This window comes from Schistocerca nitens, chromosome 4 (genome assembly GCF_023898315.1).
Source record: "Schistocerca nitens isolate TAMUIC-IGC-003100 chromosome 4, iqSchNite1.1, whole genome shotgun sequence".
Classification (NCBI taxonomy): domain Eukaryota; kingdom Metazoa; phylum Arthropoda; class Insecta; order Orthoptera; family Acrididae; genus Schistocerca; species Schistocerca nitens.
The window spans coordinates 980,574,723-980,587,413 of record NC_064617.1 but is presented as its reverse complement, the minus strand read 5'-3'; the positions used below and the strand labels follow the sequence as shown (position 1 = coordinate 980,587,413).

Here is a 12,691-nt window from a genome sequence, read left to right as displayed (position 1 = left end):
TTAGACATAGTTCCATAACTTCATCAGTATTAAGGAATGAAAAATGTTACCGCATTAGTTTCTTAAATTCAAATGTATTAATTATTAGAGTCATAGAAAATAAGTATTGTTCTTAAACATAAGTATCGACAGAGAGTGAATCATATTGTTTTTACACAATTCTTCCTGCAGCATCTCGAATACATGCTCCCTACTCAGACCAGTACCTCAAAGCACAATCTACACGTCCTACGAGTTTTAAGAGAAATTTAGGAACAACATACAGGGCGAATCACGTAAAACTTGCACCACAAATATTGCGGAAATGGAAAGTGTTATTGATTGATGTGAGGTTTTCACACAAAGGATTGGTAGTCAGGGTCTCGTATTGTTAGCCAATCAACCGGTTGTAATAATACTTAGAAAGTGTATTTTTTGCGCAAACGTACACTTGTTTCAATGGGAAAATATCTGTTGACACTGATACACTTAGAAGTAGGATAAATTAAGATGTCAGTGGTGTTTGTTGTTGGACTCTACTGCGAGTCGTCTATGAGAGGTCGTATTTCGAAAAGTTCCCTTACCGAAACTTGTACAATAACTGTGCTAGCACACACTAAAGAACAACATAAGTGCATACTCTAGCTATGCAGATTCTGACCAGTAACGAGACAATTATCACAGTTGTATTGCAAATGACCACCGGCAACGACAACAGACGCTTCTAGTCTGGTACTGAATGGCTGCCTCGCACGTGCTAGGATTTCAGTGGAGATGTCCGAGCAAGCTGCAGTAATACGTCATTGTACATCATAGTGTGCAGTTAGTACGTCCTTGTAGACAGCGTCCGGCAGCTTTCAGCACAGGAAAAAGTATACAGGTGTCGAATCTGGGAAACAGGACTGCCAAAGTGCAGGTTCTCTGCGTCCAATCCAACGATTTGGAAACAATTCGTGAAGACATGTAGTCCTTCGTGCAATATGGACCAGACAGTCTTCATATTGGTACCACAGGTTCTCCCTACTCCGTCTAGCATCTGTGGAAGATCGTCTGTTAGGAGGCTACGATATTTGTGCGAGTTAAGTGTTCCGTCTATGAAAAACGTACCTAGGAGGTGATGGTTCGCTATCCCACACCACACTTTTTACACGCCACTGACGCTGGCGTTTCACCTGACGAGACCAATGGTCGTTGTCAACAGAGCAATAGTGTATGTTTCGGCGGTTTACCTGTCCATGGTTGGTAAATGTGGCTTCATCACTACATCTACATCTACATCTACATCTACATGGATACTCTGCATATCACATTTAAGTGTCTGGCAGAGGGTTCATCGAACCACCTTCACAATTCTATTTTATTCCAATCTCGTATAGCGCGCGGGAAGAATGAACACCTGTATCTTTCCGTACGATCTCTGATTTCCCTTATTTTATTGTGGTGATCGTTCCTCCCTATGTAGGTCGGTGTGAACAAAATATTTTCGCATTCGGAGGAGAAAGTTGGTGATTGGAATTTCGTGAGAACATTCCATCGCAACGAAAAACGCCTTTCATTTAACGATTTCCAGCCCAAATCCTGTATCATTTCTGTGACAATCTCTCCCATATTTCGCCACAATACAAAGCGTGCTGCCTTTCTTTGAACTTTTTCGGTGTACTCCGTCAGTCCTATCTGGTAAGGATCCCATACCTCGCAGCAGTATTCTAAAAGAGGACAGACAAGCGTAGTATAGGCACTCTCCTTAGTAGGTCTGTTATGTTTTCTAAGTGTCCTGCCAATAAAACGCAGTCTTTGGTTAGCCTTCCCCACAACTTTTTCTGTGTGTTCCTTTCAATTTTAGTTGTTCGTAATTGTAATACCCAGATATTTAGTTGAGTTTACGGCTTTTAGATTAGACTGATTTATCGTATAACCGAAGCTTAACAAGTTCCTTTTAGCACTCATGTGGATGACCTCACACTTTTCGTTATTCAGGGTCAACTGCCACTTTTTGCAGCACTCAGATATTTTTTCTAAATCGTTTTGCAGTTTGTTTTGACCTTCTGATGACTTTATTAGTCGATAAACGACAGAGTCATCCGCAAACAACGTAAGACTTCTGTTACTTTGCTTAGGTGTTACACAACCACTTCCGCGAAAATGGTTGAAGAGGTTAATAAATAATTTCCGAGATTGTTGACGTCTATTCGGATATCGTGGCGCACACGTTGTTCAAGAACGAACTACATTTTTCCTACACTCTCCATACACCATGAGCATGTCGACTTTTTCTGCATTGGTATATCCCATCGCCCGCTTACCACCTACTGATTGGACTGTGACACACTAACTGACTAGCCGGCCGCTGTGGCCGAGCGGTTCTAGGCGCTTCAGTCTGGAACCGCGCGACCGCTACGGTCGCAGGTTCGAATCCTGCCTCGGGCATGGATGTGTGTGATGTCCTTACGTTAGTTAGGTTCAAGTAGCTCTAAGCTCTAGGGGACTGATGACCTCAGATGTTAAGTCCCATAGTGCAGCTTCAGTCCACTAGTTCCGACTAAAGTTTTTCGAAAGGTTTGCTGAGATTGCAGATTCCTCCCACTCAAATATTCCCAACCGAAGAATGAAGAGGCGAAACATGAGGTCAGCAGTTTATCGCTTTGCATTCGGCTACCACCACTTCCCACTATTATTTATTTCATTCCTCCCACTGTTTCTCATCAATTTTTATAATATCATCATCAGTTGCTTGTTCATCCCGTAGCCTCTCGAACCAAAGGGTGGTGCCGTTATAACTCAACCCATTAGCGAATAAATTAGACAGCGAGAGCGCGTCAGTTTGCGTTTCTTTTTCCGGGAGTTTCTTCCTCGACCGACATCCGCTTAATGAAGCCCATTACGGCTCTAATGGGCCCCCTGATAAGGCCGCAGACTGTGTCATTTAGGAGCCGGTGTTCCTCGCCCACATACCGGCCACCTGGTTGCGGACACGCCTGCGTGGTGCGTTTTCTCCCCGGCCGGCGTTGACCTTCCGCGCCCCGAGATTGCAGGTGGTTCCCCACGCGCAGTTACGAGCACAGACCGCACTCCGTTACTCGCTCAATCTGATCGCCGAGCAGAATTGACTTGTGGCGGCACGAACCGCTCGCCACAAACAGCCGGTAATTGGGCCCCCAGCCGACGCCCACCTGCATTACCTAGTTTCCTCGGTCGCTGACGGCCGTGTCATTTCGCGCCATCGTAAAAGTATTTTTATCGTGGTAATAAACAACATTTTGTTTATATAACTACTTACAAACAGACTGGTCAAAGGTCACGGGAAGAGCTATCCCATCTGCAGATGTGACGTGTATGATGCACGAATGACGCGGCTAGATGCGGCGTACAGCACCGTGTCTTACAGACAGGTGTGTAGTAAACATAACAGCACGTCGCGAGTCAACTTTTCCGCTGCTCTACAGCTACCTCCACATCTCCGAAAGCCACTGTATGGTGCTTGGCAGAAGGTACAAATGGCTCTGAGCACTATGGGACTGAACATCTGTGGTCATCAGTTACTTTCCCCTAGAACTTAGAACTACTTAAACCTAACTAACCAAAGGACATCACACACATCCGTGCCCGAGGCAGGATTCGAACCTGCTGGTCCTTCCCCATGAACCGTGGACCTTGCCGTTGGTGGGGAGGCTTGCGTGCCTCAGCGATACAGATGGCCGTACCGTAGGTGCAACGACAACGGAGGGGTATCTGTTGAGAGGCCAGACAAACGTGTGGTTCCTGAAGAGGGGCAGCAGCCTTTTCAGTAGTTGCGGGGGAACAGTCTGGATGATTGACTGACCCGACCTGGCCTTGCAACATTAACCAAAACGGCCTTGCTGTTCTGATACTGCGAACGGCTGAAAGCAAGGGGAAACTACGGCCGTAATTTTTCCCGAGGGCATGCAGCTTTACTATATGAATATGTGGCACAACTTGACAAAAAGAAGGGACAGATTAGTAGGACATGTTCTGAGCCATCAAGGGATCACAAATTTAGCATTGGAGGGCAGCGTGGAGGGTAAAAATCGTAGAGGGAGACCAAGAGATGAATACGCTAAGCAGATTCAGGAGGATGTGGGTTGCAGTAAGTACTGGGAGATGAAGAAGCTTGCGCAGGATAAGGTAGCATGGAGAGCTGCATCAAACCAGTCTTAGGACTGAAGACCACAACAACAACAACCGTAGCGGTCGCGTGGTTCCCGACTGAAGCGCCTAGAACCGCTCGGCCACACCGGCAGCCCTGGGCGACGCATGTCACCGACAGTTCGTGTCTCTTTGCGTCTCCTCCATGTCCGAACAACATATCTTTGGTTCACTTCGAGACGCCTGGACACTTTCCTTGTTGAGAGCCCTTTCAGGCAGAAAGTAACAATGCGAACGCGGTCGTACCGCGATATTGACCGTCTAGGCGTGGCTGGACTACTGACAACCCGTGTACCTCCTTCCTGGTGGAATGACTGGAACTGATCGGCTGTCCGACCCCCTCCTACTAATAGGCGCTGCTCAGGCATGATTGTTTACATCTTTGGGCGGGTTTAGTGACATCTCTGAACAGTCAAAGGGACTGTGTCTGTGATACAATATCCACAGTGAACGTCCATCTTCAGGAGTTCTGGGAACCCGGGTGATGCAAAACGTTTTTTGATGTGTCTGTTTTGTGAGTAAATGTTCAAATGGCTTTCTCAGTCGAGCAACTGTTATCGATCCAAAGTGTAATGTGCTAAGTAATTTGCTTCTACTTAAACCACATTTTAGTACATTTTGAAAGAAGACGACACCTTATATGTGTTGGAGCTGAGTGTAAGAGCTCTGCGCCCCCGATAGCGTGTTCGGTCAGAGAGCTGGTTGGCCTCTATAATAAAAAACTGAGTGGAAGGATCAACCCACCAACTTTAACGGATGTCATGTGACGTCCGCAACGACCAAACACAACGATCAACAACGAACAAAATGAAAAAAAAAGTGGTCAGCGCGACAGATTGTCAACCCTAAGGACTTGGGTTCGATTCCCGGGCCGGCCGGAGTGACCGAGCGGTTCAAGGCGCTACAGTCTGGAACCGCGCGACCGCTACGGTCGGAGGTTCGAATCCTGCCACGGGCATGGATGTGTGTGATGTTCTTAGGTGAGTTAGGTTTAAGTAGTTCTAAGTTCTAGGGGACTGATGACCTCAGAAGTTAAGTCCCATAGTTCTCAGAGCCATTTGAACCATTTGAACAGATGCCACTGCGAGCAATCTGGCAACGCTGCGTTGTTCTGTGTGTGTACACCTTGTGTCTTCATCCTTTCCACATGCTCAGTCCGAGTTTCAGCTCGGTACAGCCACCATGTGATTTTTGAGAGCGCCATCAGTGAAGTTATGTTTTTGTTGTGTGTTACAAAAGTGAACAGCGGAACTTAGAGCAACGTCATGCCATCAGGTTTTATGTTAAACTTGGAGAATCCGCGAGTGTGACCTCCAAAACTTATGAACAGCACAAGTTTTTCGCTAGCACAAATCATTTTTGGAAGGCCGAGAGCCGGCCGCTGGTGGCCGAGCGGTTCTGGCGCTACAGTCTGGAACCGCGCGACCGCTACGTTCGCAGGTTCGAATCCTGCCTCGGGCATGGATGTGTGTGTTGTCCTTAGGTTAGTTAGGTTTAAGTAGTTCTAAGTTCTAGGGGACTTATGACCTCAGCAGTTGAGTCCCATAGTGCTCAGAGCCATTTGAACCATTTTTTAAGGCCGAGAAGACGTTGAAAATGTTTGACGGTAGGGGAACGTGTATAAAAATTTTGTTCCCCCAGGACAAACTGTTAATCAAGTGTTTTACAAAGATGTCCTTACAAGAGACTCAGGAAAGGGATGAATCGAGTGAGGCCGGACACTACAGACAAGTGGACGCTACATTATGACAGCTCCCCGTGTAACACGCCCACTTCCATCACGGAATTTTTTATCTGAAATGGTGTTCACCTGACCTGAGTCCTTGTAAGTTTTTTCTTTTCCTGAAATTGAAAAATGTTTTAAAAGAAGGTCATTTTGGGACTCTGGAGAACATTCAAAAGGATGTGACCGATTTGTTAAAGGCCTTACCAGTTGAAGTCTTTCACCGCTGCTACCAAAATCGGGAACAACCGCTCTGCCGTTGTATAGCTGCCGAAGGATGCTGCTTTGAACGGGACAATATTGTTAACAAGTTTGTTTGTGTGGCCATCCTCTGCAGCAGGTTCAGAAATATTTGTTTTGTAAATAATACCGTGTTTCGTTGCTGCAACTTAATTTATTTTTCCCAGACGCGTTTCTACATTGAACGATACCACATACAGAAAACCAAAGCAGAAAAGAAAACCATGCTAAGTGATCAAGTACACATGCCAAACAATTCATTGTGTACACTAATAGATAAAGTAATAGAATGACACTCCAAAAGAGAATTATTATCATAATAATAGTAATAATAATACCACCCAACACCTTTTCACTCACTTTTCCATGAATCCCTCCACAGAACATGTAAACCAAAACTCACATCAGCTGACCACCAAAGCTTTCAGCCACTCTCTGACAGCTATTACATTCATATTCAACTCTCTGCAACTCAAACCACACACACACACACACACACACACACACACATACAGAGAGAGAGAGAAGCATCATGAATAGACATCAGTTTTCAACATACACTTCCCTAGATTGGCAACATATAGGTAAACAAGCCAAACAGGAGGAAACAAAAAATGAATTCACAATATTTACGTCTTTAAAAGTGCAGTTTTCGAACAAATAGCTATAACTAGTAGCAAAGTAATAATAGTGCACCATAAAGAAGAAAAAGAAACGTGGTGAAAAAGTGTGAAAGAAAAAGTACAGAACATAAAATTCTGCTTATGTTTTGCAAATTAAGTGGTGGTCCGAACTCCAGACCAGATAAGAGGAAACGCAGGTGCCAACAAAGTGTAAGTAATTACTTATTTACATAAAAAACGGGACGTGAACTGATCAACTATCTAAAAATAATAAAACTGTATCGTGTTAGATCCCACTGAAGATGCATCAAAAGTAAGAAAAAGGCGAAACGCGTCTGGGAAAAATAAGTTAAGTTGCAGCAAGACTCAAATGGCTCTGAGCACTATGGGACTTAACATCTGAGGTCATCAGTCCCCTAGACTTAGAACTACTTAAACCTAACTAACCTAAGGACCTCACACAGATCGATGCCCGAGGCAGGATTCGAACCTGCGACTGTAGCAGCAGCGCGGTTCCGGACTGAAGCGCCTAGAACCGCTCGGCCATAACGTCCGGTTAGTTGCAGCAAGAAAAGGCGGTTTTATTTACGAGACAATATTGTTCGAAAAAACAACTTTGTTCGGTAACAAAATCAATCCCATTACTTTTTCCACACACCTCGTAGACGTGGTCTGTCATCCAATAAAAAGCCACAATATTAATGTAAAGAAAAGATTTAATATTGATAAGAATAAATAACAACTAAAGCCTTTCCGTTGAGACACTTTATGCGTTTTGTTTTCTTTGCTTGAAGGTGGTATCAGCCACGACAGCCCTATTTGCAGATCACTGGCGTGCGTGGGTGAGTTATCAGTGCGAGGTGAGCCGCGGCGGGACAGCGGCGGCCCGTCGCTGTCGCTGTCGCTGTCGCTGCCGCTGTCGCCGTCACAGGGGCGGCAGGTAGTCCCCGCAGGTGGGGAATCCCCGCGGGGGTGGAGCCATCTCCTCCAGCTCGCCCACCTGCAGCACCAGCTCCATGCCGCTCAGCTGGTGGTACACGAAGTGGCAGTGCATCAGCCAGAAGCCTGGAAAACAGCCACACGCCTCGTCAGTTCAGCCGGCTCGCAGGCGTTCCACAGTGGTTAAGCTAATGCTGCGCGCACACAACAGAAGGGACATGCAGTGTCAGACGAGTGTCTAATAAGTATAAATTAGTTAAAGACTCGTAAGTGAGCAGCGCTATAAGACATATTCAATAATTAAAGGGAAATTTGTATGACATCGATCATTTGGGCATTAAAATAATTCAATAGCTTGCGATGCCACTACCCGAATTTACTGTATTACTATTAGACCATGCAGCATCCGACTTCCGTAAAGCGGCTCTCGCGTGTAATAGGTTTGAATAGACACCCTATGGTGATCCAATTACTACACGGAAGTTTTGGAATAAATAATAATAATGGCGTGTTACAAACTTATTTTTACGTCTATATTTGATTATTAGTAGCACTGATAATCTCTTTGAAGTGACTCAACAGGGAGCACTTAATTCTGTATGTTTGATATTGCCTAGCAGGAGGACGTTATTCATTTCAAACAATACCACAGTCTCAAATCGTTTCACAATAAACAAACACACATGATAAATACTTGAACTTGTTCTAGGTTAATGTAAACTACACAAATTGTAATTACTGAATTTAAAGTTATTGAGCTTGCATTGTGCTGAAGGCACAATGTCTACTGTGGCCGCAGCAATTTCCTTGAACGCTTAATTAAAGAACAATGTAGCTCTGCTTGTCAGTATAGTTACTGAAAACACTAATTGAGAATCACGTTGCTCGGACGGAGCCGAGTAATTTTTGACTATGGAAGTGTACTGAAAAGCCACCACATCCAGATGGATAGTAATTAAGGTGGCACAGTACCTGGAATCTTCCATGCGTTGCATGAAGCGCCATCTGCTGCCAATTTCGGCGTTAATTAAAACTATTTTCTCTTATAATGTATCTACCCCGATACTCATACACCATGACTTTTCACTGATGTTGCATCACATAGAAATCACTGGATATGGGGTAATAATGAGCTATTTCCTTTAAATAATTGATAACACTCGGGGAATGCAATTTAAACCACAAAATTATTATTGCTTCCGAACGTTACACACTGCACAGATCTTGGTTTGACTATTACACAGACTGATTCACAAAATATAAATGAACTGGTAATGGCGTCGGTATAACAACCACTGTTCATAATAACACTCCTTGTAATGTCCCCACAGAAAATACCCTCTACCACGCACCAATTAATCATTTTCAATCAAACCATCCACATTCATTCACTTTGGAAAAGTTATCTGATCTGATTTTCTCGTAATATATGCGGCGACAGCTCGACGACGCCAAAGTATTTTCTAGTGCGTTTATTCTTTGAAATAACAGTGATGCATATATGCATTCTCCATGGTTGTTAAGAGTGGTAACTAGGACAGCTTCTGGAGTATCTGTTGAGGATTGACGTGTTTCTGAGAGATACATATTCTGCTTTTCTTCTCGCTAAAGCGAGCCAATTAACATTTGTGCCGCTAGCGGTTTGTTTGAAGAAAAAGAGACTGTAAAAGGAAAATAATTAAGGCGTGGAATCACCGGAGATCTGGACATGTAATGGAGATGGATTTAATACACAATTTCCTCCATAAATAAGGTTTGTGACTTTTTTGTTCTGGAGTGAATGAACGAATGAGTTTTGTCTTAATCATTTGATGATCACGTTGGCCCTGTAATTAGTGGGGAAGTTTCAGCTGTGTCGAAGAGAGCCTGCAATCACTGAGTCTGTGTTAAATCGTCCAACAAGGCTTCGTACACATCTGGAATTCGCAATCTTTCGTAAAAGAAACAAATTGTCCACACGATTGATTCTCCCGACCGACTGCAGTGTTTAACAGTAATAATAAATGTAAAGATCTCTTACAGCAAGCCAGCCGCTGATTACCAAGACGAAGGATACCACCAAAGATCCTATTTGGCTGATTTCACGTAATGAAAAATTATATTAAAAACTGTACATAGATAAAGGAGAGAAAGAGACAGAGCGAATGAAAATAGAGATAATACTAATAATCCTCCATTAGTCTAACTTTTCGCCTGTCTTATCACGGATCAGCCAAGAACTGGGAAGGCCTTACTTTACTGTACAGATTTATGTGTGAAGGTGAAGGGATCTTAAAGGCAACAGATACACGTCTATACAGACAAGACATTACACAGAGATAGCGGCTAGCTGCATTTATCATCTATTCTTAGATAAAGAGACGGCAACTTATTATCCGAACATTTAAAAATGTTAAATCCTGTAAGATAACTGCTAGTTCGTTGCTACCGAAGTGAGCTCACCAACTGACCTCATCAGTTATTGAGACCACAACACGCCGTTGGACGCGGCTACTGGTCCCTTCACACCTCGCCGGTTGGCACAAGCAACTCGTCGCAATTAACACAGCATTGCACCATGCAGTGCCATGTACCCCAGAGCGGGAAACCGTACTAGTCTGCCGCTCACAGCCCACCTCCGTCGAAGTACTGCGTCTTACCAGCTTTAGTGTCCATTTAGCTTGTAGCCATACGATAAACGAAGTCCATATCTGTTTTCAGCTCACTTCTAAATGGTCTGTTGCCAACGTTACCGTAGCACACCCCGGCAGTCACTTTTACGCCACTTAACACTTGTTCTGCCTCAGAGCTACGCCAACTTACTTCTACCGCCAATATTACGCGCCGACCTGTACACTGTTCTCATTCTCGGGGATTCCCCCCACACCTAAACATTATTTTACATTACGTCAAGTTCTCTATTTACAATTAAACATACCATAGCATTACAACATTCAATTATATTAAAGTAATACGAGGTGCATTCAAGTTCTAAGGCCTCCGACTTTTTTTCTAATTAACTACTCACCCGAAATCGATGAAACTGGCGTTACTTCTCGACGTAAGCGCCCTGCAGACGTACACATTTTTCACCACGCTGACGCCATGATTCCATGGTAGCGGCGAAGGCTTCTTTAGGAGTCTGTTTTGACCACTGGAAAATCGCTGAGGCAATAGCAGCACGGCTGGTGAATGTGCGGCCACGGAGAGTGTCTTTCATTGTTGGAAAAAGCCAAAAGTCACTAGGAGCCAGGTCAGGTGAGTGGGGAGCATGAGGAATCACTTCAAAGTTGTTATCACGAAGAAACTGTTGCGTAGCGTTAGCTCGATGTGCGGGTGCGTTGTCTCTGTGAAACAGCACACGCGCAGCCCTTCCCAGACGTTTTAGTTGCAGTGCGGGAAGGAATTTGTCCATCAAAACATTTTCGTAGGATGCACCTGTTACCGTAGTGCCCTTTGGAACGCAATGGGTAAGGATTACGCCCTCGCTGTCCCAGAACATGGACACCACCATTTTTTCAGCACTGGCGGTTACCCGAAATTTTTTTGGTGGCGGTGAATCTGTGTGCTTCCATTGAGCTGACTGGCGCTTTGTTTCTGGATTGAAATATGGCATCCACGTCTCATCCATTGTCACGACCGACGAAAAGAAAGTCCCATTCATGCTGTTGTTGCGCGTCAACATTGCTCAGCAACGTGCCACACGGGCAGCCATGTGTTCGTCCGTCAGCATTCCTGGCACCCAACCTAGATGACACTTTTCGCATTTTCAGGTCGTCATGCAGGATTGTGTGCACAGAACCCACAGAAATGCCAACTCTGGAGGCGATCTGTTCCACAGTCATTCGGCGATCCCCCAAAACAATTCTCTCCACTTTCTCGATCGTGTCGTCAGACCGGCTTGTGCGAGCCCGAGGTTGTTTCGGTTTGTTGTCACACGATGTTCTGCCTTCATTAAACTGTCGCACCCACAAACGCACTTTCGACACATCCATTACTCCATCACCACATGTCTCCTTCAACTGTCGATGAATTTCAATTGGTTTCACACCACGCAAATTCAGAAAACGAATGTGCAAGTAAGGAAAACGTCGCCATTTTAAGTATTTAAAACAGTTCTCATTCTCGCCGCTGGCGGTAAAATTCTATCTGCCGTACGGTGCTGCCATCTCTGGGACGTATTGACAATGAACGCGGCCTCATTTTAAAACAATGCGCATGTTTCTATCTCTTTCCAGTCCGGAGAAAAAAAATTGGAGGTCTTAGAACTTGAATGCACCTCGTATTACATTTATATTTTTACTAAACGTAACAATATTATTTAGTATAATTCTTGTGTTACTTCGCTGTCAGAGTGCAGCACAAGCCAGACACTGTCTCCTCCACAGCGTTCTTTAATTTAGCTGCCACCAGGCGGAAGCACTTCTGCTTTGCCTTCGATTCTGGCCCACAGATGGCATAAGCGCCCACTTTCTCGACCATTGCGCCTTGGCTATGCCTGGCATTCACTAGACGGCACGTTCTCACATTACAAGCTGCAACTGAAAACTTGTGCCTGTCCAGGACTCAAACCCGGATTCTCTTCTTGTTGTGAACAGTCGACTTGACAGACTCGGCCATCTGGACACGTCCCCAAAAAGCAAAGTATCTGAGTTCGAGTCCTGGTCCAACACTGATTTTAGAGTATAGCTGTCGAATTATCTCAACGACCAAAGCGGCAATGTTACACAGCTTTCCGTTTGGCTATGAATATAAGGTTGAACCGTACTTGGATGCTCCGCTTCTTGCGAATGATAGCTTTGACTACCCCGGTCATCTCGACATGCTTCCCGACCGACCCAAATTCCGAACTGCTGCTCATCTCTGAGGTGATCCTGTTCACATTCCCCTTTGCCCGTAGTCTCCTGTATTCCTTTGCCCGTAGTCTCATGTATTCCTGCAAGGGGACAATGATCATATGCATCGGACGTGTCCAAAAGAACAGACAATATGCATATCATAATATTAATATGTGAATACGAAAATTGAAGTACTGATTTTTAAT

At 44.6% G+C, this 12,691-nt stretch overlaps 1 protein-coding gene across 1 annotated transcript in view; it reads right to left on the bottom strand.

Moving 5' to 3' along the window:
* Positions 1-7,654: 7,654 nt before the first annotated feature.
* The window catches only part of LOC126252738 (uncharacterized), a 175,975-nt gene continuing 170,938 nt past the window's right edge, over positions 7,655-12,691 (bottom strand). Inside the window, exon 11 of the mRNA XM_049953641.1 lies at positions 7,655-7,794. Coding sequence (XP_049809598.1) covers positions 7,655-7,794 — 140 coding nt within the window. The remainder of the gene's footprint in view (positions 7,795-12,691) is intronic.